Source organism: Salvelinus fontinalis, chromosome 4 (genome assembly GCF_029448725.1).
Source record: "Salvelinus fontinalis isolate EN_2023a chromosome 4, ASM2944872v1, whole genome shotgun sequence".
In the NCBI taxonomy this organism is placed as follows: domain Eukaryota; kingdom Metazoa; phylum Chordata; class Actinopteri; order Salmoniformes; family Salmonidae; genus Salvelinus; species Salvelinus fontinalis.
This window is the reverse complement of record NC_074668.1, coordinates 41,927,072-41,954,879: the sequence shown is the minus strand read 5'-3', so window position 1 is coordinate 41,954,879 and position 27,808 is coordinate 41,927,072. Positions and strand designations below refer to the sequence as shown.

At 44.9% G+C, this 27,808-nt stretch overlaps 1 protein-coding gene across 4 annotated transcripts; it reads left to right on the top strand.

Moving 5' to 3' along the window:
* LOC129853800 (rapamycin-insensitive companion of mTOR-like) lies at positions 1 to 26,863 on the top strand. 4 transcript variants are annotated; one of them, XM_055920211.1, is made up of 39 exons: positions 1 to 70; positions 196 to 243; positions 1,961 to 2,058; positions 4,654 to 4,718; positions 4,936 to 5,067; positions 5,889 to 5,952; positions 10,334 to 10,460; positions 10,555 to 10,724; positions 11,509 to 11,576; positions 11,688 to 11,755; positions 12,025 to 12,107; positions 12,227 to 12,314; positions 12,451 to 12,541; positions 12,789 to 12,855; positions 12,968 to 13,048; positions 13,264 to 13,364; positions 13,464 to 13,629; positions 13,735 to 13,836; positions 13,947 to 13,993; positions 14,088 to 14,223; positions 14,398 to 14,597; positions 14,850 to 14,976; positions 15,115 to 15,279; positions 15,410 to 15,486; positions 15,619 to 15,697; positions 16,251 to 16,360; positions 16,668 to 16,755; positions 16,838 to 16,930; positions 17,160 to 17,266; positions 17,358 to 17,587; positions 19,419 to 20,463; positions 20,813 to 20,980; positions 21,284 to 21,352; positions 22,679 to 22,938; positions 23,067 to 23,285; positions 23,390 to 23,539; positions 23,697 to 23,820; positions 24,768 to 24,906; positions 25,256 to 26,863. In XM_055920211.1, the coding sequence occupies exons 1-39, from the start codon at positions 22 to 24 to the stop codon at positions 25,334 to 25,336; spliced, it is 5,382 nt and encodes a 1,793-aa protein (XP_055776186.1). In that variant the 5' UTR covers positions 1 to 21; the 3' UTR covers positions 25,337 to 26,863. The 4 variants fall into 4 exon arrangements, with proteins under 4 accessions (XP_055776186.1, XP_055776187.1, XP_055776188.1 ...); XM_055920212.1 differs by lacking the exon at positions 20,813 to 20,980; XM_055920213.1 differs by lacking the exons at positions 20,813 to 20,980; positions 21,284 to 21,352.
* Positions 26,864 to 27,808: the final 945 nt, after the last annotated feature.

The window sequence follows — 27,808 nt, the reverse complement described above, 5'->3', positions numbered from 1 at the left end:
GTTGTGTATGTTCCTGGAAACATGGCGGTCAGCATCCGCGGCCGTCCGATCCGAAGTCTTCGGATGCGAGGTAAGCTTGAAATACTCACCCCGACATAAGCTTTATAAACTTGAAATTGTAAATTACTATTTATTCTAGTTTCTGATGACCCAGGTGTGTTGCCTTACAATGTCCCCGTTGTCTATTTTTGACAGGTCGGAATGACAGTGGGGAAGAGAACGTACCGCTCGATCTGACCAGAGGTAACGTTAAGCAGAAAGTATTCACACGAAGTGAAAGCGGTTATTGTACAAATGGATGCTACTGTTTGCAGCAATATATGGTGTTGATGGGGCTGGAAAATGGCTCAAAATACCTTCTACTGGTTATTGGTTGTTGAATACTTTGATAACCAGCTTGCAGAATCTTAAGGAACACCAAAGAGGCGTAACGTCAGCAAGGGTGTATGTTTTACGCCGATTATGTTAAAAAACGTTCTTAAACGGATGCAAACTGAACCATACCGGGAGGGAACTAACTGATTTTGTCCAATACAAAATCTCGTTTTAGATGCAAAACACAACTGTTTGGACTAATTAAACCCCAGGGGCTATTTATTACGCCGATTTTGTTGCAAAACGTTAATTAAACGGAGCGAAACGGGGAGGGACCTAACGTTATCTGAATATGCCGAATAAACGCTGGTTTTGCTCTGTTTGGTTCTTAAACAGTTTCCGTAATGAAAACGCCCTAGCTATCAGAGGCAAGATAATGCTCCTGTGTTGTTTTGATTAGTGACTAGTATTAGCTCGCTTTCCTATACAGTGTATTTGTTATGACTGGGTTGAGTTAGCTGGTTAATTATTTGGGCGTGTGGCTAGTTTTATATAGCTAGCTACATTCCTAGGATTGTAATGTGGTAAGCTAGCAAGCTATTAAAATATTGTAGCTAGCTAACGTAAACACGGCCAATCATACAGCCGCTAGGTTTGTTTGAAGGTCGTTCACAACTCAGTTGCTAGCTAACGTCCAGCTGAAACCGGCGGTGGGCGTCACATTTTGACAACTCGAGTTCATGGTTAAATAGACATTGAGTATGAGTATTTACTATCCAGAAGCCAATACACTCTGATCGCTTTTCCAGCACGGTGTGTCAACTCCTGCCCTGCCAGCGTTTCACTTTTCGTGTGAAAGAAGCCCCTGACTCAGTAATGTCCCTATGCAATCACTTGCATCCTACAACCATGCCCTCAAATTGTTCCCGATGCTGCTTCCACTCCTGTGACAGAGTGTAAACAGATTAATAGGAGTTCATCAATCATGTTTTCAATAAGGATAGAGCATGTAATGTTAATTGTAAACAACTGCCTTCAAGCGTTGCACTATGTATCTTCACTAACATCAGTTCTACCCTCACAGTATTTCATGAGATGGAAGGGGGTACCTCGTCAGTTGAACAACTGAATGCATTCAACCAAAATGTGTCTTCCGCATTTAACCCAACCCCTCTGAATCGGGGGGCAGAGCATGGATATACCTGTGGGAAGTCAAATTGCATCACATTTTCACTGTGCCATAGAATAGGTTGCAGTTTAGGATCCAAAGCAGCTTAGTTGAGTGACTGCCTGAGCACCCTTTTCCTCTGGTACATTATCATTAACAGCCCCAGCCTGACACAGATGGAATGGAATTATATGAGATACAGTAGCTAGATGTGTTTATGTGCATGTATCTTTTAGCTACCATGTAATGGTTGAGGTGAATGAGGTGAAAAACAGAAGGAACTTCCTACTTTTGACCCTGCCTAAACATGCCTTCTATTTAGATGTCCAGAGTGTGTTTACTGTTCACAGTGCATTGGTGTGACCAGCTAAAACGAGTTAATGTTAGATACCGATATAGGTACATTGGTTCAGTATTACTGGAATATCAAAAAGCTTTGATGTTTTGTTTGTATTTCAACTCCCTTCTTTTTTACAGAACCCTCTGACAACTTGCGGGAAATTCTTCAAAATGTTGCCAAGCCACACGGCGTCACCAACATGCGGAAACTGGGCCACCTGAACAATTTCATAAAGGTATTACAGATTTATGTAATGATGACAATGGCAGTTGCCCTCATTATTGAAGTGCATGGTTTAGCTTTGCTGTGCCCCAACGTAACATTGTTGGACTGTCTGTAATAGTTTAGGGTCAAAGCTAAAATAAAATGTCACACCTTATAAGTGTTGACATGGCCGTAATCGTATCCGTAAATTGACATTTGGATCAAGTGATACTCGTAATCGGGAAAAAACTGAAGTGTTTTAATATAGGTAGCGCAATTGCTAACTAGCGTTAGCGCAATGGCGAAGTCCAATCATTGCACTAAAGCTAGTTAGCAATTGTGCTAGCTAAAGACACAATAGTATCCACGATTTCATCTGACTCTGGGGAAGTAGATAAAGGGCCTCATTGCCAAAATCCGAAAGTATCCCTTTAACATAAGATCAAACTAATGAAAAGCACAAATGGGACTAGTAAGATCACAATTAATGTTTGTGTGTGGATAATCAGAGGAAGCGTTTGGTCTGCTGAAGCTGGTCATGAAGATCCATATATTGTTAATCGTATGGCCTATTAATGACACACATACACTGAGTGTACAAAACATTAAGGACACCTTCCTAATATTGAGTTGCACTACCCCCCTTTGCCCTCAGAACAGCCTCAATTCATCGGGGCATGGACTCTACAAGGTGTTGAAAGCATTCCACAGGGATGCTGGCCCATGTTGACTCCAAATGCCTTCCACAGTTGTGACAAGTTGGCTGGATGTCCTTTGGGTGGTGGACCATTCTTGATACACACAGGAAACTGTTGAGCGTGAAAAACTAACGCTGCTGGGTTTTTGACAGTACGCCTGGCACATACTACCATACCCCGTTCAAAGGCACTTAAATCTTGAATCTTAAATCTCTTGCCTATTCACCCTATGAATGGCACACAATCCATGTCTCAATTGTCTCAAGGCTTAAAAATCCTTATTTATCCTGTCTTCTCCCCATCTCCTCATCTACACTGATTTTGAAGTGGTTTTAACAAGTGACACCAATAAGGGATCATTGCTTTCACCTGGATTCACCTGGTCAGTCTGTCATGGAAAGAACAGGTGTCCTTAATGTTTTGTGCACTCAGTGTATAGCTGCATCTTTAGTTGTAAAAGTTTTGTTTGGTGTAGGTGTCTGGTGCTGCATTGTGCATTCAAGCTCTTAGATGGGTCAAATTTCACCTATCTTCACCTAGTGGCTTCATCATCCTGACCAACGTGATACAACTGGTCAGGTGACATTTAATTACTGGCAGATATACACTATTGCTTTCACCTAGCTTTTCAAATCCGTGCTGATGGAGAGGAGATGAAACTACTTTAGGCTGCTGATATCCACCTAGGGCTGATCAAAATCACATGACATGCAACCTTCATTTAGGTTAATTTAGCTTTTATTTAGGAAGCAACTTTAGAGTATTGAGATGCGTCTGCTGAACATATTCTTCTATGTGTAGCCGTTGACCTCTCCTTGGCCCACTGTTCCTCAGCTCCTGTAGTCAGGCCTAGCTGAGTTTGTCATTGTGATGCTGACAGTGATGGTAATAGGAGCTCTGGCCATGGGGCAGAGCTCATGTGCGTCAACAGCACTCTGACTTTGAAACCAGAGATTGTTGTTATTGTTGTTCTTTTGAAACTGGAGATGTTGCATGTGGTCTCTGTTTTCCAAGGTTGTAGCAAGTAGATCTGCAGGTTTAGTTTCCCTCCAGGCGCCACACCATGGCAAGGATATTATTCTGATAGTTGCGGCGAGGTTATCGACAATCAGGTGTTTGGTGGAAGATGCTTAGTCAAATTGTATGGTGACTTTTTGAAACGTTCATGTCAAAGGAGAAACATTGGTATTCCAAGCCTGTGACATCCCCACTATAACTTAGCATGTCCTGTCCTGATAGGTTAGTGTAAGTGTTATTGTCCTATGTAAGATTAGAGAGGTGAAGGCAGCTACCAGATACAGTTGGTCTGAGCTGTGTGTATACACCTGACTCTCGGTTTACCGCTGGACAGAGTGAGTGAGTCTGGTGTTGAGGCCTGCAGCTCCTTTTAAGGATTCCAGGACAGCGAGAGGTGACCTAATCCCCCTGTAGCATGTTTAGTGCCCCCCTTTCCGCCCCCGCCTGCCTGCCTGGGCTCTGACATCACTGCTGATTCCAAACTCCCTCACACACTGACCTACTCCCTATCCCTCTCCCTCCGCTCCCACCCTGCACTGGGTTTTACGGAGTGTGAACGGTGGCTTCTTTTCAACCCTACAGCAAACGGTTTAAGCGCATTGATTTAAAGCATTAAAACACTATGAATTTAAGCTTTTGTCAGTTTGTCACACTGTGCAAAAGATGCCATGGCCATACAAGCTATGAACAAGTAATAAACATGTCCTTGTTGAAATGTTGCCATACTAAATATCAGGGGAAAAATCATTATGACTGTAAATGTAATGTAAATACCCCAAATATATGGGTCTCTGTCTCAATTCATATGTTTGCTATATATCAAAATGTCTTCAGTCTGGATTGTTATGGACAGCCAAAGGATCCAATGCATCTGTCAACTGATTGTAAGTTCAATCCTTTCTCCGTTTCAGCTGCTAATCAGCATTGGCCACTGCGAGGAGAAGTTTGGGTTTACATATGAAGAAATCATCATCTGGTAAGTAGTCCCATATAGTGTAACCTAAAACACTTTAAATGCTATTTAACAGACGCTTTTATCCAAACACTTCCATTGTTTGTGGAACATATCCAAATTAGTGATAGGTCATTGTAAACAATTTTTGGGGCCAAGCTATGCGAGTGTCCATTCTGTGTCCGTAAGTGTACGTTGCCATTTAGTGTCAATTTAAGCTGTGTTTTGTGTCCCTCCCTAGCCTGCGGTTAGCCCTGCTGAATGAGGCCAAGGAGGTGCGTGCTGCAGGCCTGAGGGTTCTGAGGTACCTCATCAGAGACAGCAACGTGCTGCAAAAGGTCCTCAGATTGCAGGTGGACTACTTGATTGCCAGGTGAGAGAGATACTCTGTCGCGTCACCACACCTGAGCAGGGACACACTGGATTCATCTTGTACAATTTAGCATGCAGGTAACTGCCAAAATAAAGGAAACACCAACATAAAGTGTCTTAGTAGGGCTTTGGGCTAGCATGAGAAAGAACAGCTTCAATGTGCCTTGGCATAGATTCTACAAGTGTCTGAAACTATATTGGCGGGATGCGACATCGTTCTTCCATGAGAGATTCCATAATTTGGTGTTTTTGATGGTGGTGGACAACGCTGTCTTAGGCGCTGCTCCAAAAATCTCCCGTAAGTGCTGAATTGGGTTGAGATCTGGTGACTGAGACAAATACACACAACCTTTAAAACCTGTATGCTCCGTTGAGACCCCTCTTTTCAAAGTCACTGAGATCTCTTCTAGCCATGGTAGCCAAAATAATGGGCAACTGGGCATTTTTATATATGACCCTAAGCATTATGGGATGTTTTAATTGCTTCATTAACTCTGGATTCACACCTAAGTAGAAGCACCTGCTTTTCATATACTTAGTATCCCTCATTTACTAAAGTATTTCCTTTATTTTGACAGTTACCTGTATGTTACATATGTTTAACATATTTTACAACAATGTAGTTCATAAAAATAAGGAAGTTAAAAGTTTTTGCACTCGAGTATACTACTGTGGTAGTCTGTTGCTTGCAAAGTTGTTACTACATCAGCGGTACCATAGAATCATGGGGACTATTATTCCATAGGGATAGCATGATGATGTATAACCTGGTGTAATATGAACCGTGGCTGTGATGTCATACCCCCTGTGTGCTTTGATCAGGTGCATTGACATCCAGCAGAGCAATGAGGGGGAGAGGACTCAGGCCCTCCGACTGGTCAGAAAGGTAAGTCTGCTTTCTTCATATTGCACTAACTTAATATTTTTTTCTGTAATATCATGTGTATATTAAGCAATAAGTCCCGAGGAGGTGTGGTATATGGCCAATATACCATGGCTAAGGGATGTTCTTGGAACGACCCAACACGGAGTGCCTGGACACTGCCCTTAGCCGTGGTATATTGGCCATATATCACAAACCCCAGAGGTGCCTTATTGCTATTATAAACTGGTTACCAATATAATTAGAGCAGTAAAAATAAATATTTTGTCATACCCGTGGTATATGGTCTGATATACCATGGCTGTCAGCCAATCAGCATTCAGGGCTTGAACCACCCAGTTTATAATATAAATTATTGCTGCCCACATGCACGAATTTTCCCTACCAACTACGCAATTTTCTGTCCATGTACGCAGATACGAGATCGAGTTAAAAGTAAAGCAGAAATGAGTAAAGTAAAGCAGGGCCTGATTTGTCTAATTATTTTTATTTTTTACATTTTAATAAAAAAATAAATCCACTGACTAGATATAACATCCCGATTCTCAAGTTGCAACACACAGACATGTACGGAGTTTGTGTCAACGTACATGGAGATTAATACATCATTATTCGACATAGCTATCCCTTGTCTGCCCCTCCTGTGATGCTGCGTCATCTGTACGTAAACACATGGACAAATCCCTTTTCGACTCCGTGTGTTGTAGAAAGCTAAACACTAATTATTTCAAGCTAACGTTAGCGAACATAAGATTGACATTCAGTGGGCTCTAAAGTGCCAGCAGTTCACTCGCATTTGCTAGTGAAATAAATCAATAAAATGCAAATACGAAAAATAACTGGTCGCATTTGTGCGAGTGTGATATACGTTTAATTCTGCGCCCCATTAGTTGTATTTCCCACGTAACATTATGAGGATCACGCAACCTGATAGACTGTAATTATGATCCACGTATAATCAAAAATAAATCTAAACATATTGGCATTAAATGGAGTCTGGAGTTTAGAAGACTGCGCGATGAAGAATGGAGTGTCCAGTATTAGCTATAGAGGCAATACTTCTAAAATGCATTTGCACTAGATTTGAGATTTTATCAATTTCGAAAACCTGAAATGATGTATGCGCTGCAAAGAAATACGAAAGGCACCTTTACATCGGCTGAAACACTAGCGAACAGCGTTCAGATTCCCTTTGCGGTAGCCTACTTAAGCTTTGTGTAGTCAGTTTACGGTCTGTGTCGATGCAATCGTTTGTTAATGTTTTCAAAATTATTTTGCTTTTAGTGTTGATTAGGAACCGTGTCTTAACAGCCAATACTTGTGAGTTGGCCTTATTGATTGGCCCTGTTTGAAAGGTGACAAGCGTTTCTCTACTATAGAGACTATACTTGGGGGCATGTGCTAAGAAAAATGTTATAGATAATAATCTCAATTCTACACTGTAGATTACACATGTAATCTCCAGTAATAAAGGCCCTTTGTGTGTTCTTTCTAATTAGATCTTGTTAGTGACTTTTACTATATGTGTAAATGTAAAAGATCATTTTATTTCAATGTTACATTGCTACATAGCCTACAAGAATATACATTTTTTTATTTTTTATTTAACTAGGCAAGTCGGTTAAGAACACATTCTTATTTACAATGACGGCCGAACCCTAACCTGGAAGACACTGGGCCAGTTGTGCGCCGCCCTATGGTTCTGAGGCCGCCTTTACAGTCTGAGGCGCCATAAATTATCTACCGTACCATCTGGTAGTGCCTGTCATGACCGCATCAAATCGTTGTAAAGAAGCTAGCTAGCTACAGTAGCCAGCTAAGTTAACCAATTTGCTAGCTAACGTAGACAACATTTATATATGAGCATTCTATCTAACAGGGCACCCTCATGAACAGACATCTGGTGTAGATGGTCAAACGGAGCTGTCTGGCCTATCATGGCAGGCAATAATGTCCACGGTCTACTGGCACTGCCAGGGGTTCACACTTTTAAAAACTAGGGGAGAAATAAAGACGATCTATGAGAATGAGGAAAGCGGGTCAGACCAAAACAAAGACCAATTTAATCTTCATTGAAAGTGCACTTTATTCCAGAACTTGGTTTAATCTGGGGTGGGGAAACTGGCTCCACAGTATATATTATAATTCAGAAATGTTAACAAGTTGTTCACTGTTTTGACAAGAGACAGACTGACACACATTTTCTGTTTTTAGCTAATTGAGGCTATTTTTCCGCGCTCCCCGTACTTGTCTACAACTCCATTCATATTAAACAACAGCCTACAACAGCCTACCCCACTTTCAAAGTCACTGAGATCTCCTCTTCTACCCATGGTAGCCAAAATAATGGGCAACTGGGCATTTTTATGCATGACCCTAAGCATGATAGGATGCTAATTGCTTAACTCAGGAACTGCAACTGTGTGGAAGCACCTTCTTTCAATATACACTGCTCAAAAAAATAAAGGGAACACTTAAACAACACAATGTAACTCCAAGTCAATCACACTTCTGTGAAATCAAACTGTCCACTTAGGAAGCAACACTGATTGACAATAAATTTCACATGCTGTTGTGCAAATGGAATAGACAAAAGGTGGAAATTATAGGCAATTAGCAAGACACCCCCCAAAACAGGAGTGATTCTGCAGGTGGTGACCACAGACCACTTCTCAGTTCCTATGCTTCCTGGCTGATGTTTTGGTCACTTTTGAATGCTGGCAGTGCTCTCACTCGAGTGGTAGCATGAGACGGAGTCTACAACCCACACAAGTGGCTCAGGTAGTGCAGTTCATCCAGGATGGCACATCAATGCGAACTGTGGCAAAAAGGTTTGCTGTGTCTGTCAGAGTAGTGTCCAGAGCATGCAGGCGCTACCAGGAGACAGGCCAGTACATCAGGAGACGTGGAGGAGGCCGTAGGAGGGCAACAACCCAGCAGCAGGACCGCTACCTCCGCCTTTGTGCAAGGAGGTGCACTGCCAGCGCCCTGCTAAATGACCTCCAGCAGGCCACAAATGTGCATGTGTCTGCTCAAACGGTCAGAAACAGACTCCATGAGGGTGGTATGAGGGCCCGACGTCTACAGGTGGGGGTTGGGCTTACAGCCCAACACCGTGCAGGACGTTTGGCATTTGCCAGAGAACACCAAGATTGGCAAATTCGCCACTGGCGCCCTGTGCTCTTCACAGATGAAAGCAGGTTCACACTGAGCACATGTGACAGACGTGACAGAGTCTCGAGACGCTGTGGAGAACGTTCTGCTGCCTGCAACATCCTCCAGCATGACCGGTTTGGCGATGGGTCAGTCATGGTGTGGGGTGGCATTTCTTTGTGGGGCCGCACAGCCCTCCATGTGCTCGCCAGAGGTAGCCTGACTGCCATTAGGTACCGAGATGAGATCCTCAGACCCCTTGTGAGACCATATGCTGACACATGCACATTTGTGGCCTGCTGGAGGTCATTTTGCAGGGCTCTGGCAGTGCACCTCCTTGCACTAAGGCGGAGGTACCGGTCCTGCTGCTGAGTTGTTGCCCTCCTACGGCCTCCTCCACGTCTCCTGATGTACTGGCCTGTCTCCTGGTAGCGCCTGCATGCTCTGGACACTATGACAGACACAGCAAACCTTTTTGCCACAGTTCGCATTGATGTGCCATCCTGGATGAACTACACTACCTGAGCCACTTGTGTGGGTTGTAGACTCCGTCTCATGCTACCACTAGAGTGAGAGCACTGCCAGCATTCAAAAGTGACCAAAACATCAGCCAGGAAGCTTAGGAACTGAGAAGTGGTCTGTGGTCACCACCTGCAGAATCACTCCTGTTTTGGGGGGTGTCTTGCTAATTGCCTATAATTTCCACCTTTTGTCTATTCCATTTGCACAACAGCATGTGAAATTTATTGTCAATCAGTGTTGCTTCTTAAGTGGACAGTTTGATTTCACAGAAGTGTGATTGACTTGGAGTTACATTGTGTTGTTTAAGTGTTCCCTTTATTTTTTTGAGCAGTGTACTTTGTATCCCAAATTTACTCCAGTGTTTCCTTTATTTTGGCAGCTGCCTGTATACTAAGCTACATTGACAGTAGCCTACTTAGACCAGGTTGGTTAGCCAGCTAGCCTCTTCCAGCTGGTGGTCTGTGTCCTTGCCAGTTAATGTGGCTTAGCTTGATTAGATTAATCCGGAGAAAGTGGAGGAAGGGCCTAGTCTTTAAAGACTTGCTCTACTCGCACACAGATTAGACCCACCACCTTCTGAAAGTGGCACTCATGCTGTGTGACCTATTTGCTGTAATGTTGCTTCTAAAATAAACTGAAATGCAAAATTAGTACTGTAACCTTTGCTCTCAATCTCTTTCTTCCTCTCTCTCTCTCTCGTTGTCTCTAGATGATCACAGTGAACGCTCTACTGTTCCCCAGTTCTGTCACCAACTCTCTGATCGCCGTGGGAACAGACGGGCTGCAGGAGAGGGACCGTATGGTGCGCGCTGCCATTGCCATCGTCTGCGAACTTGGTGTGTAGAGCCTCGGCACTGAGTGAACCATCCTGAAGTTACACACATAGTTGCTGTGTAATAACACTGTCTTTATGTCAACCATACTCTGCAGCGTTGAAGAACCCAGAGGTAGTGGCCAATAGGGGGGGTCTCAGCACCATATTAAAGAGTGTGATCGACTGTCAGCTGAGCCGCATCAATGAGGCTCTGATCACCACCATCCTCCACCTGCTCAACCATCCACACACCAGGCAATATGTACGCAATGATGTGGAGCTGGAGGTACGCACAGCCGCCATGCACGTGCCAGTATGTACATACAGGCATCAAACTAGAGGTTCACACACTCCCAGTCACACATCACACTTTAAGTCGGCGGTGACTTTCTCTCCTCGTCTCCAGGATAGGTAAAAGCAATATGGTGTGTTCTTACTCATTTTCATGGGAAGCCTCTTGGGAATTGGCTTTCACCGGTACCGTTCTTTCCCATGAGTGCAGAGTGCAGGCTGAGGAACAGAGACTAGGAGAGGTCAGTGTAGACTATTTAGAGCAGCCACTAGCCAAGCCAGTGAGGATTCACCCTTGGGTTGTTTTTGTCTTTCCCAGGGAGATTACAGTGATCAGTTACATCAGCCCTCTAAAGCCTCTCTCTCCAACACATCCTGTCTGTGTGTAAACTGATACCCCCCCCCCTTCCTTCATACCTGCAGCATGGCCACTCCAGTAACCACTCAGTCTTAACACGCTTATGGAAGAAGAATGCAAATATTATAATATGGATTATGTGATCATATGGATGAATACGGATAATGTATGTGATCTGTTTGGAGTAATATCTGTGTCGCTCTGACTTGGCATGTCCAACCAGGAAAAATTGTGTCAGCGTTCAATAAAAATCTAGCCTATTGCTGCTATGCTTGAATGTTTTGTCCCATTTAAGTGGAATCTCAGCAATAGGAGAGAACAAAATCAACTCATGATATTGGGACATTATTTAGCCTTGCTGATAATGAATACATAGAGAAATGTTTTGTTCTGTTTATGAACCTGTGTTCTGCTCTTTCAGCAAATCCTAGCACCTTTCACAGACTTCCACTACCGTCACAATGCAGACACATCAGAGATCCAGCTCAAGTAAGTGGTGTGTGTGTTGTAAACAGAGGCTCTGTTCCAATGTTCTGTTTAGTGTGTTGTGTGTCCCTATGTCGTGTAGATTGTGATCCTGTTGTGTGTGTGTGTAACCAGGGAGGACCGCGATGCTCGTTTCCTGTCCAGCAGGATGGCTATAGTAGCTGCCTTCCGCTCCTGGTCTGGTGAGTCTCTTTCTCTCATTCTCTTCAGCTCTCCATTCAGTTTGGCTCGGCTGGTTCTCTTTGCATTGTGGGTCATGACTAGAAACGTACCGTTAGTATTTGTTTAATGCCAGCAGCTTTGAATGGGTCAACGCTCAAATACCCCTCTGAAGAGAATGCTGAGTAGATTCCCTTTTTAAGCTAGTATCGCATTGTTTGGTCTCTGTCTTCACTTTTGCTGCCAAGTCATGAATGTGTTAATGGTAGACTCTGTCTCCGCTGCGATCCAGGGATCATTAACCTCTGTAGGGCCGGGAACTCTGGGATCCAATCCCTTATTGGTCTGCTGTCTATACCAAATGTGGAAGTGAGGGTGGGTACTGAAATATGAGATTTGTTTAAATAAATATAATGAAAAGTATGCCTTCTCGATCTGTTCTTCGAGAGCCACTATTTGGTTGTGTCTCTGACCTTTCTCCTTGCCCCCTGCAGAAAGGTTTGATGGAGGTATTGTATGAGATATTTAGGCTACCTCTCCCCATCGTAACCCAGGACTTTACGGAAGCACTTCTCAGCGTGGGTGAGTGATATTAGCGTTTCTAATTTCTTTATCCCCCCCCCCAATGCCCTGGTTATAAACATTTATCAAACATGCGTTCAAAAACTACTAGGTTTAAATAGTTTATTTTGTTGATGTGTGTTGTGTTCTCCTGTAGACCCCAGTAGGTGCCAGGACAGCTGGAGACTGTCTGATGGCTTTGTGGCTGCGGAGGCTAAAGTCCTCCTGCCTCATCGAGCAAGGTCCAGGTAACGCATGACACCACAGATAATAAATATATATTTTTTTAAATAAATTAATCAATATCGCTTTATGCTCCCAGGTAGGAAATGCATTCTACCCACAGGAATTTACAATATAGAACATATAGAATAGCAAGTTTTACACCTTTATTACACACTTGACAAAAACTGTGAATATGGGTGCCTCTCAGATCCAACCACCATCTCTCCTGTGGCTATAATGTCTGCTTGTTTGTCCTGCTGTGTTTTTCAGGCCTGACCTGATGGATAACTACCTGGCTTTGGTACTGGCTGCCTTCATCTCCAGTTGCCTGCTAGAGGTAAGGAGACAGGAACGCCCAAACATGAGATTTTTCTTTCATGTTTTATGGATATTATTTAATTATTTCTCGCTCGTTCTTTCTTTCTCTCTTCTTTCTCTCTACCCTGTAGGGCCTGGTAGAAGTTGTGACCAGCAGTGAGGACCAGATATCAGTGAGAGCCACCATCCTACTGGGAGAACTGCTACACATGGTAATACACAGGGACATGGCTCTCTGATATACCGTTTATAGCTACTGTAGCTCCTTCTGAGGAGCGTGCTGCTCTGCTGTTGATGTGGCTCTATTTGAGGACACGTATGTACTTGGTAGTTGCTTTCATTCAGCTGTGCATAAATGGTTTGTTATGTGTTTGCTTCACTTTCTCTCTTTCACCTTTTCTCTCTCGCGCTCTCTTTTTATCGCTAGGCCAACACCATCCTCCCTCACTCCCACAGTCACCACCTGCACTGTCTGCCCACCCTTATCAACATGGCTGCCTCTTTTGACATCCCCAAGGAGAAACGCCTGTGAGTGTACACACACACACACACGCACATGCACGCAATCACTCACTTTTTCACGTCTCTGATATTTTTATTTTTTGGGCACCTTTTCTGTATTTTTAGACGGGCGAGTGCGGCAGTCAACCACTTGAAGCGTTTCCATGACAAGAAGAAACAAGGACCCAAACCCCATAGTCTGTATCTGGACCACATTGTCCGCAAGTCTGTGTCTGCACACCACCGGAGAGAGACACACACACGCGTACACAGAGACATCTATGCCATTAAGGTACGCCTCACACAGGCATCTTTGCCATCTAGGTTAATTGTTCACCTATAGCCCCAAAGCCTTCCTTAGCAACATTCAGTGACGCAAGCTGCGTGTGTGTTGTAGGACACGGAGGAAGCCCTGATGTTGAACCTGAGAGACAGTCAGATCCTTAACCACAAACAGAACCTTGACTGGAACTGGCTCCTCATCGCAACTATCCTCAAGGTCAGTCATAGCAATATTATAAAACTTGTAGAAGACTGACTGGGAGTGTGTTTCAGTTGGTTGATTTGCTATTGCCATATTTCATATATGTTTTGGTTCTCCTCTCCCAGTGGCCTAACGTTAACCTCAGGAACAACAAAGATGAACAGATGCACAAGTAAGACCCACCTTCCATTCACTACTACAACTAGTGAAATACGGAGCTTGACTGTGGTAAGGTGTCCCCCTTTATTACTGTGTGTGTGGTCCAGGTTTGTGCGGAGACTGCTGTACTTCTATAAGCCCAGCAGTAAGCTGTATGCAGGGCTGGAGCTGGACCATCCTAAAGCCAGACAGCTCACTGTGGTGGGATGCCAGTTCATCGAGTTCCTCATAGAGTCTGATGAGGTGAGGAAATATAGCAGAAAAATAAAGGTGCAGAGGAAACGTCAATGTGGGACACATTTATCTTTTGGTGTCACCTTTTTTAAAGAAAGGTAGCTTTGAAATTGACCTAGCCCCAAACCAATAGCTTTTTTTTCTCATGGTTTTTGTCCACCCTCCACCTCGCCCCTCTCGCAGGATGGCCAGGCGTACCTGGAGGAGCTGGTGAAGGACATGGTGGCCTGGCTGTCCTTGTCCTCTGGTCTGAAGCCTGACCGCTGTCTCCAGAGCAACGGGCTGCTCACCACCCTCAGCCAGCACTACTTCTTGTTCCTGGGGACCCTCTCGGCCCACTCACACGGGGTTAAACTGCTGGAGAAGTGCGGCCTCTTTCAGAGGTCAGTCTGGACTATTGCCCCTTTAAAAATTGTCAGCGTGAACTTGAATAGGAGGAAAACACTGATTGGTTGAAATAACAGCAGCTCCATTTTTATTGGCCAGATGAGTCAAAGTAGGCAGTAGGCTATTGAGTGCCAAAAATCCATTGTTTGGACTGGGTTCCTACTGAATGTCTAGGTTTTGGGGAATAGAGTTCCAGTTGAGACACAGCTCAGACAACTGCCTGATTCCGTGCGTGTTCTCCTCCTCAGTCTGCTGAACCTGTGCTCTGTGAAGAATCAGGACGCTGTGTTGAAGCTGGCTGTGTCTACTCTGGACTACAGCACAGATGGACTGGCCAGAGTCATCCTCTCCAAGATCCTCACTGCTGCCACTGATGTAAGGCTTTAGCCAGGCGGGAGGGATGGATGAATGAATGGATGCACGGGCTTCAATGTGGGTGATGATGGATAGGTTGTTGCTGAAACAATACTGATCCTGAACAACCTCTTTTCCACCTTCTGTGTCAATACACAGACGTGCAGGCTGTATGCCACCAAGCACCTTCGTGTGTTGCTGAGGGCAGGGGTGGAGTTCTTCAGTAACTGGGGCATGGAGCTGCTGGTCACCCAGCTGCACGACCACAGCAAGGCGGTCTCCATGGAAGCCCTGGACATACTGGACGAGGCCTGCGAGGACAAGGTGGGAGAGTGCTGAATATGTTGGAGAGGGCTGACGATGGGCTGGGGAATGTAAGAACGACGGTGTATGGAGTGGATGTTATATTGTGTTGTCCCTAACGGCTCCATGATGTTTTATTGTGTCGCCCCAGGCTAACCTCCATGCTCTGATCCAACTCAAACCGGCTCTGACCCACCTGGGAGACAAGGGACTTCTGCTGCTCCTCAGGTCAGTCTGACACACACACACACACACACACACACACACACACACACAGATGAATACACAGATGAATACACAGACACACAGGTGTGCTGAGAGGTTGTGTTCCACCTCTAAAAACCAGAGTCCTTTGTGCAGGTTTCTGTCTATTCCTAAGGGCTTCTCCTACCTCAATGAGAGGGGCTATGTCAGCAAACAGTTGGACAGATGGCAAAAGGTAAGCCTGCTCGTTCATTAATTTCTCCATTAGCTGCAACTGCTACTCTTCCATTGGTCCACACAAAACACAGTACAAAACAATCATTCACAGATAGTAAAAAAAAACAACAATAACATAAAGACAGATTTTTCAAATCAAATGGCATTTAAAGCTGCAATATAATTTTTTGGGTGACCCGACCAAATTCACATTGAAATGTGTTATAGAACAAGTCTTAGAAGTGATAGACCTGTTCAACTAAAGTTTTTAGTTTTTGCATCTTTTACTTTCGATTTTGTACACACAGTTGAAAATACAATATTGTTGGTTATGGAAAATATATATTTGACAGCGGTTTAGATGGTATAATGATTCTCTACACTATACTTGCTTATTTTGTCACAAACTGAAATTTGGCAAAACATTTGAAATTTAGCAACCAGGAAATGGCAGAGCGATTTCTGCGTAGTGCAACTTTAACTGTATTGATTGTGTTTAAAACTCTCAATATCAGTACAAATGTAATCCACTAATGATTTGTTTTCTGCACCCCCCCGGCTGTGGTGAACAGGAGTACAACCTGAAGTATGTAGATCTGATTGAGGAGCAGTTGAATGAAGCGTTAACTACATACCGGAAACCTGTGGACGGAGACAACTACGTCAGACGCAGCAACCAAAGGTGAGACTGCTTACCTTACTAAGCTGGACAGTTAGCCATGATCCAGTGGTCACCAGCCCTGGTCCTGGAGGGTTGCAGGCCACATGCGCAGGCCTTTGTCCTGGCCCAGCACTAACTCGCCTGATTTGGCGCGTCGTAGTCTTGTTTAGATAAGTGGAAGCTGTGCTGGGCTAAAACAACTGTAAAGCCTGCATACCGTGTTGCTCTCCACCACCAAAAATCCATCGGCTGTGATCTTGAGCCAACTATATTTATTTTTCTCAGTTGTTGAACATGAGTACATTGTCTTTGTGTGTTTTGTCTCTAGGTTACAGAGACCAAATGTTTATCTTCCTGTGCACTTGTATGGTCAGCTAGTCCATGATAAGACAGGCTGCCACCTACTAGAGACTCAGGTAATTCTGCTTTACAAAGGTCTTTTTTAATGTGAAGAACCTATGGGTTTTGGTATCTTACCGACTGTCTCACGCTCTCCAGAGCGTGGTCCCTGACCTCAGCTACACGGTTCGCTCCCCGATGCTGGACACCTGGGAGGGCATCAAACAGCTGAAGGCAGCCCTCTGGGCTCTGGTCAGTTCCCCTAACCACTCGGCACATAAATCACAACGTTGTATGAAAAGTACACGTGTTGTCAGTTACAGTAAAGAAAAAACAAACACCATTGGTTCATAATGGTCTTTATTTTCTCTTGGGTAGACGCTATAGACAGTCTGCGTCCTCCAGTGCTCTGACATTGGTTCCGACTGTGGTTCCCAGGGTCTGTTGTGTTAATGATAGTGAATGTATGTCTTGTTTCCAGGGTAACATTGGGTCATCAAACTGGGGTCTGAACCTGCTTCAGGAGGAGAACGTCATCCCTGACATCCTGGCCTTGGCACAACACTGTGAGGTCCTGTCCGTACGGGGGTAAGGGGACGCACACACACACACGCGCGCGCACACAGAGATGAACCTGATGTCTCGCCAACAGTCTCATGTCTGTTTTCTCTCCCTCCAGAACGTGCGTGTACGTCGTTGGCGTGATCTCCAAGACGCGGCAGGGCTGTGAAGTGTTGAAACAGTATGGCTGGGACACAGTCAGACACAGTCGCCAGACACTGTGGCCCGTCACCCCAGACGAGGTGGACAAACCGATGACCTCTGAACTTTCCTCCGTACCGAGCACGCTCAGTCTCAACTCCGAGTACACCAGCTCCCGGCACAATAGCGAGAGCGAGTCCCAACCCAGTGAGTTAACCATGAAACTCTTCACCAGGCAAAAAAGACCGTTTCTGTTAAGCACATCCTCGTAGCACTTTCTTTCCTATTTTTATTTTTTCATTCGATTTGTATATATTATGGATATATGTAGCTTCTGTAGGTGTTTTTAAGCAGGGAATAATTGTTTGTTTTGTGTGTATTTTCTGTCGTGTACAGTACCAGTCAAAAGTTTGGACACATCTACTCATTCAAGGAGTTTTCTTTATTTTTACTTTTTTCTACATTGTAGAATTAACAGAATTCTCACATACTGTACACTACCGGTCAGATCTTTTTGAGCACCTTTTTTTTTTTTTTTTTTTTTTTTTACTATTTTCTATATTGTAGAATTATAGTGAAGACATCAACACTATGAAATAGCACATGTAATCTTGTAGTAGCCAAAAAAGTGTTTAACAAATCAAAATATATTTGCTATTCTTCAAATAGCCATGCTTTGCACCCTCTTGCCATTCTTTCAACCAGCTTTGAGGTTGTCACCTGGAATGCATTTCAATCTACAGATGTGCGTTAAGTTAATTTGTGGAATTTCTTTCCTTAATGCATTTGAGCCAATCAGTTGTGCTGTGACAAGGTAGGGGCGTATACAGAAGAGCCCTATTTGGTAAAAGTCCATATTATGGCAAGAACAGCTCAAATGAGCAAAGAGAAACGACAGTCCATCATTACTTTAAGACATGAAGGTCAGTCAATACGGAAAATGTTAAGAACTTTGAAAGTTTCTTCAAGTGCAGTCGCAAAAACCATCAAGCACTATGATGAAACTGGCTCTCATGAGGACCGCCACATGAAAGGAAGACCAGGAGTTACCTCTGCTGCAGCGGATACATTCAGTAGAGTTATCAACCTCAGAAATTGCAGCCCAAATAACTGCTTCAGAGTTCAAGTAACAGACACATATCATCATCAACTTTTCAGAGGAGACTGTGTGAATCAGGCCTTCATGGTTGAGTTGTTGCGAAGATACCACTACTAAAGGATACCAATAAGAAGAAGAGACTTCCTTGGGACAAAAAACATGAGAAATGAACATTAGACCGGTGGATATCTGTCCTTTGGTCTGATGAGTCCAAATTTGAGATTTTTGGTTCCAACCGCTGTGCCTTTGTGAGACGCAGGGTAGGTGAATGGATGATCTCCGCATGTGTGGTTCACACTGTGAAGCATGGAGGAGGTGGTGTGGGGGTGCTTTGCTGGTGACACTGTTAGTGATGTATTTTGAATTCAAGGCACACTTAACCAGTATGTCTACCACAGAATTCTGCAGCGATACGCCATCCCATCTGCTTTGCTGGTTTGTGCTTAGTCCCACTATCACAATGACCCCAAACACACCTCCAGGCTGTATAAGAGCTATTTGACCAAGAAGGAGAGTGATGGAGTGCTGCATCAGATGACCTAGCCTCCACAATCCCCTGACCTCAACCCAATTGAGATGGTTTGAGATGAGTTGGACTGCAGAGTGAAGGAAAAGCAGCCAACAAGTGCTCAGCATATAGGAACTCCTTCTAGACTGTTGGAAAAGCATTCCAGGTGAAGCTGGTTGAGAGAATGCCAAGAGTGTGCAAAGCTGTCAAGGCAAAGAGTGGCTACTTTGAAGAATCTTTAACAATTGTTTGGTTTCTACATGATTCCATATGTGCTATTTCATAGTTTGATGTCTTCTGCTATTCTACAACGTAGAAGAAAGTGCAAATAGAAAACCCCTTGAATGAGTAGGTGTGTCAACTTTTGACTGGTACTGTATGTTGTGTAATGTTTGTCACGTGTGTGTGTGTGTGTGTGTGTGTGTATTTAGACATGTACATCCTGGATGATGACAAGTCTGAGATGTTGGACCAATCAGACGACGCCTCCCTCTACCTGCGTTCCAAACCCATGAAGGACCGCAGCCCCTTCACCATCCTGGCCTCCACCCGTTTTGTACGCAACCGCTTTCTCAACTCCCTCTCGCTCCCCAGCAAGAAGTTGCGCTCCACCAGCGACCCCAAGTCAATGGGGGGCATCCGCACCCCCACCGAGCCTAAACTGGGAGGGCTGAGGAGGAACAGGACGGTAACGGAGCCCTCCATCTACTCCTCGTCGCAAGGCGATGTGTTTACGCCTGTGTTCAATGGGAGAGGCATGCCCAAGAGTCCCACAGTCAGCCTGGAAACCTCCTTTGTGGGGATCAGGGACTCTGTGGGGGGGTCTGAGGAGCAGCTGGGAGAGGGGAGGCTATCCCGGGCTGGTGGAGGGGGGTCTGGGCTGGGGGGTCCTGGAGAGCCCCCGTCCAGGGAGCAGAGTAGCCGGGAACGTCTAGCGGGAGGAGATGGGGGAGGGACTCAGTTTAAAAGCCGCAGTCAGAGCTTCAACACAGACACCACCACAAGCGGCATCAGCTCCATGAGCTCCAGCCCCTCCCGCGAGACTGTGGGAAACCCTGAGCATCCCGAGCCAGACTCGTCGGACTGTGTCAGCCTCAACACAGTGGTCTCGGCTAAGACGGTCAAAACGCTGTACACCCTCGCCCCAACCCAGGCCCACACCAACCACCTGCCTCTCTCCAAGTCCAGCTCTGTCTCCCTGGTCCCCCCTGGCTCCTCACACACCCTCCCCCGCAGAGCCCAGAGCCTCAAGTCTCCCTCGGTGGCGGCCATTAAGAGCCTTGCAGACTGCAGTTTCATGTACACCAGCCCGCGGGATGCACTAGGCTATGCTACTCTGAAGAGGCTGCAGCAGCAGAGGATCCACCCGTCTCTGTCTCATAGTGAGTCGTTAGCGTCGCCCGCTAAAGACGTGCTCTTCACTGACACTATCACTATGAAGACCGGTAGTCTGGACTCGAGGCTAACGCCGCGCAGGTAAGTTACGTCGCACGCTACACATAAGGTATCTGAACGCTGCACAAAAACGCACACATATATGGGAAATGCAATATGCACGTACAAACGCACACCTATATTCACACTCGAACTCACACAAGTAAGGACAACTTCTGGTGGGTTTTCACTCCCCGTCATGGCTGCTGGCTGCCATTGCTCATGCTTTTCTCAGTCATAGGTCCTTGTCTGTCTGTCTGTGACTGGTCATATCAATGTTCTACTGCTCTGTCTAATCATTCTCCACTCTCCTTTTAATCTGTTTGTCTTTTATTGTGGGTGTGTGTTGTGTGCTGGTTTGTGAGGTCATTGAACTCTCTGTTCTTTCTAGCTCAGCTTGGGCCCCTGAAGGGTTCTTCCCCACAGCCCAGTCTTGGTCGGTAGACAGAGAGAAGCAGACTGAGGTGGAGTACCTCAGGTTGTCTGCTAAGAGAGTGAGCTGTCCAGCCCCCCGCCCCTCTGATGCCCACCGCAGGCCATCCAGAGCCTACGTCCCTCGGTGGGTGGACCACTCCAGTAGTGTCCACCTCTTCCCCCTTTAGATACCTGGATGTGCTGGTCTGTCAGCTTGTCTGAGGGTTAGCTGTAGTCTCTAGCTGTAATGGTTGCGCGTGTGTGTGTTTAGAGGTAATGGCTCTGTGTGCTTGTGTGTTGTATCTCTGGGCTATTAGTCATCTTCAGCAGCAACGGTGTGTCTCTCTTCTGGTTCAGAGCAGTAACAGCTGTGTGGGTGTGGGTGTGTGTGTGTGTGTGTGTGTGTGTGTGTGTGTGTGTGTGTGTGTATGCGCTGGTGATCTCTCAGGTTGTCTGCTAAGAGGGTCAGCTGTCCAGCTGTCCAGCCACTCCGCAGGATGTCCGTCTCTATGCCTTGGTGGGTGGACCAACCTAGCCTCCATTTTTTTTGTAGAGCAGTTCCCCTCCTGTGTTGAAATTGGTGTCCTTAAATGCTTAATGTCAAGAAAAATCTCTAACCAAAAAAAACGATACAGAAAGTAGATGCAGGAAGTAAACGACATAGTGGGTCAATTTCCGCAACTAAGGGCGTGTCGACGATCGAGGCTCAACTTCTCCACTGTTTTGGTGACCTGGCTACCACTCTGTGAACAGCGTGAAGTGAACCCGTGCACATGCACAGATACTGTAAGAGAGAGGTGTTGCATCTCAATATCCTAGCCTATTCATTGATGATATACCCTGCTTTATTGAAATCGCAAGCCAAGAAATTGCCAGATACAGCATTCCATTGCGAGAGAGTTTTTGATTGCCGATAGATCGGCCTAGTGCACGGTTTGACTCTGCCTAGTGGCTGACCTGCCTATACTGTGCCCCTCCACACTCTGTCCTCTCTCTCGCTGTGAAAGATGCAAGTGTTGTTTTCTCGGAAGTACGGCAAATAATCAAGTGTCCTCCGTTCCAAAAATACTGAATCTTAGGAGCCGATTCCTAGCGGAATCGAATCTTGACGCACATAAATGGGAGTTGACACCGGCAGTCGATGTGCAAGGAGTCGAGGAATCAGTCATTTTGGTGTTTGACGCTCCAACGCTACGTCATCGTCGTTAACAGTTGGAAAACTTGGAAAGGCAAGCGACAGCAGCGAAATCCTGTGTGGCAATACTTTGAGAAGTTAAATGAGAAGGAAATGCAAACGTTGCTAGGTGGAATTGGGGTACAGTAATGGTAGTACAGGTGCAATGCTTAACCATCTGAATGGGACGTACCGTGAGACCCAAACTGTTCCTGGCAGCAGCGTTGTGAATTCCTGTGGAATTGAATTCATTTTTCTTATCGGAAAAAAAAACGATTTGCAGTTCAAACGTTAAGACTTTTTTTTTTTTTGTCACATCCCTACTACTCAGAGTTTCTGCTTACGCACCACAGTTTCATAGGTATTTCTTAGTGTTGACTGTCCTTCCCACAGTTTTGTTTTGGAGTATATTGATAGGACTAGGAGGCTAGATTCCCTTTGTAGATCCAAGCAGATGAACCCTGCTGTTTTTTAAGATGGCACTGTGTAGTTGTGGTGTGGATTAGGAGCCCCACATTTCCATGTGTTTTTGTGTGTTTCTCTCTTTGTCAGAGTTTTTCATTCTCTCTCTACTTCTCTCGCCATATAGCTACGTCTAACTGTGTCTGCCCTCGCTCCCCTCGCCCTCTTGTCACCCCTCACTCTCACCCGTCTCCCTCCGCCCGGCAGGTTTCTGAAGGCGTTGAGCTTTGCGTCTCTGGACAAGGAGGATCTGCTGAGCCCCATCAACCAGATCACTCTGCAGCGTTGCTCGTCGGTGCGCTCCATGGTGTCCAGCGCCGCCTACGGCTGTAACGACGACTACGTGGGCCTGGCGCTGCCCATGGACATCAACGACATGTTCTACATCCGAGACACGCCCTATTTCCAACAGAGGACTAGCCCGCCCGCCGGCGAGAAGTGTCCGTTCTACTTTGGAGACTCAGACGGTAAGGAAGGAGAGGGAGAGATTGAGAGATGGGTGGGATAGTGATGATAGTTTAACGTGAATGATAGAAATGGTTTACTTCCAGTTCCAGTAGGTGTGACTGCGTGTTCTATGCCCTGTGTACTGTAGGTGACGGTGATCGTCCCTATCCTCCTATCCCACTGCTGAAGCAGCAGTTCAGTATCTCAGAGCTGATGGCCAGCAGAGAGAACAACCAGAACCATATCCTGGGTCCAGAGGAGACGGGTCTACAGGAACACACTGACGACAACTGTCTCTACTGCGTAGGAGCTACTGTACTGGGTTACCCCACACAGCCTCAGATCAACAACGCACACACACGCACTGGTGAGAAATCACACACACACCGACTACTCTGAGTACACACGCACACACATACACACTCAGAGTAATGGTTGCCTTACCCCCCCGTCCCATCTCTCTTTTCATAGACTACATAGACTTTCCGTGGTCGAGTCAGACCAGCCATCGTCTGGAGGTGATGCCTCAGTCCAAGTTCTCTGGCGTCTCCGGCTGCAGCGACGCTGCTGTGTCACAGGGATCCGTCTGCAGCACACCTACTCCTGCTGGCATAGTGCTAGGTATGCACACACACACTGCAGTCTCAGGAGGCTGTCTGCAGCACACGCACAGACTGCATATGTACACCTTTGTTAAACATTCTAATTCCGATCAAAACGTCTGATTTGGTCAGGTTGTGTGAGTGAGCTCTGATAGGCTGTTGTGTATGTCCGTCAGGTGGCAAGGCAATATCTGAAGACGGCCCGGCCTGTCGGGTCCTGCTGAGGAAGGAGGTGCTTCGCCTCGTCATCAACCTCAGCTCTTCTGTAGGAACCAAGGGCCACGAGACAGGGCTACTGACGTAAGACACACACACAATTAAACCCCCTCCCCCAACACAGATTTTCCTGTGTTTTATATACAGTTCCACACTGAGGTTGGAGTAATACTGTGAAATTGTGAGAATTATGATAATGGCCTTCCATGGTGACATCATCATGCGGTAAATTAGTTAATAGACCAATAAGAAAGAGTTTGAAACCTCTTTGCCAATAGATGTGGTAAAGAGGTCAATGGAACGCAGACTGGGGGGATAGAAGAATGCTGGTTGGCCCACATTCAACAAATCTGATCTAACTAAGTGGATATTCGTCAAATCCGTCATGGTTGATGCATTGTAGCAGGCACACAATGTGGTTAATAAAGTCCGATTTGGATATTTGGCTGTTTTTGCTGCATAACATTTAGAAGTAGTCCCTTGTCAGGTTTAGAAGAAGTGACTGCTAAATGCTAACTCGTGTTCTTATAAATCGTTAATGTTAGTCATTTTTAACTGCAATGCAGTTGGTTGGTGACGATGACATGAAAATGTATTGGTATTGACATCCATACAAGCATTACACCGATTTAAAACAATTAAAATAGGTTATTTTAAAATAACCTGTGTGTGAAATGCACATATAAACAGTAGCCTAAATATAGGCTAATTTTGCTGAGGGGCAGTGAGGAGATTCAGGATCTTTCCCCCAGGCGTTTCCATGGCATTTCCATTGTTTTGATCGAGTTCCATTGACCTCTTTACCGCATCCATAGCAAGATTTCCACTCCCAGATAGTCCTAGCAGAATTCTTGCTTGAGAAATTGCCCTTTGCTATGAAGGTATTTGTTTTTATTTTTGACCATTTTAATTGGAAACATTCACTGAAAGGTACTTAATTCTTACCCAGAAATTATTTTGATATTAAGATACAAAAAGAAAAAATGGCTGCATTGGAGCTTTAATGGTGTCTGCTTTCTCTGCCTCTCCAGGATAAAAGAGAAGTTTCCCTATGCGTTTGATGATATCTGTTTGTACTCTGAGGTGTCTCACCTGCTGGCCCACTGTATGTTCCGCCTGCCCTCTCGACGCTTCATACAGGAACTCTTTCAGGACGTACACTTCATACCGGTAAGGTCCTCTTCTATACGGTCTCTCCATTTCTCCCCAGTCCCAAATTCACTCCTAGCCCCTCTCTCTAGTTACTTATGTAGATCTGGAAGAATTAGATGGGTTTATGGTAATAGCTCCACGTCTTTGTTAGGCTAGGTCGATTTTGTTTTTGCCATATTGCTTATACATCCTTTCAGATCTTCTCTAGTAGTTAGGATGTATGGGTGATGGGTTGATTGGCAGGGAGAGGAGACCGACGCTCCTCAACCCCTACACTTCCGATTTACGTTAGTGGTTACAACAGAAATATGACAGTCATCTCCTGCGACTTCTGACCTCATGCTCATGTCACATCCTGTCCCCTCAGATGTACGAGGAAGCAGAAGCGATCCTGTCGAAGCCACCAAAGCCCGTCGGAGTGGATGTAGACCCTCCCACGAAGTTTTGACCTTCCTCGTCTCTGTCCTCCCCTCCCTGTTGAGACGCTGCTTTCCCTCCAACCCTCACATAGAGATACAGAGCGCAACATAGTGAAAAAAGGGAGATGGAGAGAATAGGGGGGCAAGGATAAAAGAGAAGAGGGGAGAAGTTTTGCTGAAGTTCAAGATGGAGGGAGCATGGGTGAGAGAAGGAAGGGATCATGGATGTTAAAGAATGAGTGAAAGGGTTGTCTCCCTCCGGTTGCTTGAGGAAGAGGAGACGGACTGTCTGAACAAATGAAACCCGACATGTCTAGTTTTGTTCCTGCCTATGGCCAACAGGGGGAGCAGTTTAACCAAATGCTGTTTTCAGATGGATGTACAAGCCTGACCAACAGACATGACACATCAACTACTTAACACATCACACTTAACCTAAACATAAGCTGGATGAAATATGACTAAGTCTTGAAAAATGTGATCTTGCGCTGGTGTATGCTGATATGAAAAAGGCATGTTCAGTCCATCCTAGTCAGTGCTGGACTCATCCTCTTCTCCCTCATAATGGAAACACTACAGAATGTTCTAGAAGCCTCCCTCATAGTCATACCCTCAGTTTGTTTCTGCTAGAGATGGTTGTGCTGTGATCTCATAAGTTTATTATTTCCAACTCTGCTTATGATCAAAAGACTCATTCTTGTTTAAACAACCATTTTTCTATTTGTCTATAGACTGTCAGACAATCAAACATCAGTAGTGTTTTAATTAACCATCACACTCTTTTCCCATCTGGACACATGGAACATAACTGCTGTGGCTTGCTGTCTGTCATCCTTTCTGTATTCCTCTATCTCTGACCCTGGTTTGGAAGGACACTGCCTCCGACAGTGGCAACAGCCAGGTTCTCACCTTTTCATTGGTTCTTTTTATGGAGGTTGTCAGAAACCCTACCTCTGTGCTTCGCTCTCACTGCATGTACAAACGGCATGTCAAAACTGTAATATTAGATCATTGTCACTGTTTCTGAAAAGTGTTAATTTATTTCTTCCAAATGCTTCTAATAGTTTCATTGTCTTAAATCATAATAGGTTGCCATCACTTGTTTGCAAACTGGGGAAAGTAATTGTCCCTAAGTTGTTTTCACGATGCAGATATTGCTGTCTATCATTAGCTGAGATGAGAGGACAGGGTGACGTGATCATTTATGGATTGCTGTAAGGTTTCCATGGGAACAGGTTTCTGTTTCTATTGGTTAGTTTTGCTATTATGCTGCTACACAAGTGGACTCCTAGTGTGATTTATAGGTCTGCTGAGGGATGTCAGATCTATTTATTATATCTTTACCATAGCAGAGTGACTGAGATGAGAGAGTTATTTATATATTTTTCCTTGAGACTGTATTATAATTTAATGATTTTTTTTGTTGTGTTTTTTGCTTGAATCGTGGTTTCCCTTGTATAATGTGTACAGTGTGTTTTGGGGCATTGCTGACCTAAAGAAGCATACAATCTTATTAAAGGGATACATTGTTAATAAAAAAAACAAATCTTGAACTACACAAACTGAGTGATAGTCTGTTTTTTTATTTGTCTATAACAGCCTGTTAATGTTGATAGTTTGTATTATGCATTTTTAATCAGCTTTCACATACACATGGTCATTCTCAAATATTCATCTTTATCACCAAATGCACACTTTTTAAGTAACCTAGCTGATGCATAAACTAATAGGGGAAAATGGAGGGTATTCCAAGTTTCTTGTAGGCCTACACCAGGGAGATTGGTTCTGGTTTAATAATGGGGGAATATACTCTTCTATACTTCATGCATAAATGAAGATGATTCAGAATGTGACTTAAACTCTGATGTACATATGGTATGTAACATTTTCCTCCTTTACCCAAAAGAGGTACATAAAATGTCTTCAGATATTCTGAATGATTTTGTGAGTTGGCCCAAAGTAGGCCTACTGTATGAGTTCTAAACGTCACACACGTCCACATCAACAAACTATCCTGGTCCAAACGCACCAAGAGAGTCATGAAGAGGGCACGACAACACCTTTTCCCCATCAGGACACTGAAAAGATTTGGCATGGCTCCCCAAAAAGTTATACAGCTGCACCATCGAGAGCATCCTGACCGGTTGCATCACTGTGTAGTATGGCAACCCAAGTCAGACTGTTTTCTCTGCTACCGCACAGCAAACGGTACTGGAGCGGACACCACCCCCCCCCCATCCCATCCCCATTGTTTTCACACTGCTGCTACCGGCTGTTTATTATCTATGCATAGTCACTTTACCCATTCCTACATGTACAAATTACCTCGATTAACTGGTACCCCCTGTGTATAGCCTCTTTATTTTACTCCATTTCTTACTTTAGCTTATTTAGTAAATATATATTTAGTGCTATTTCTTGAACTGCGTTGTTGGTTAAGGGCTTGTAAGTAAGCATTTCACGGTAAGGTACGGTACTGTTGTATTCGGCTCATGTGACAA

Excerpts from the sequence above, each read along its gene's own strand:
- LOC129853800 (XM_055920211.1), top strand. The coding sequence starts at position 22 with ATGGCGGTCAGCATCCGCGGCCGTCCGATCCGAAGTCTTCGGATGCGA. Across the intron at positions 12,542-12,788 it reads CCTCATCGAGCAAGGTCCAG|GCCTGACCTGATGGATAACT; the intron begins GTAACGCATGAC and ends TGTGTTTTTCAG. Across the intron at positions 13,837-13,946 it reads TCATCGCAACTATCCTCAAG|TGGCCTAACGTTAACCTCAG; the intron begins GTCAGTCATAGC and ends CTCCTCTCCCAG.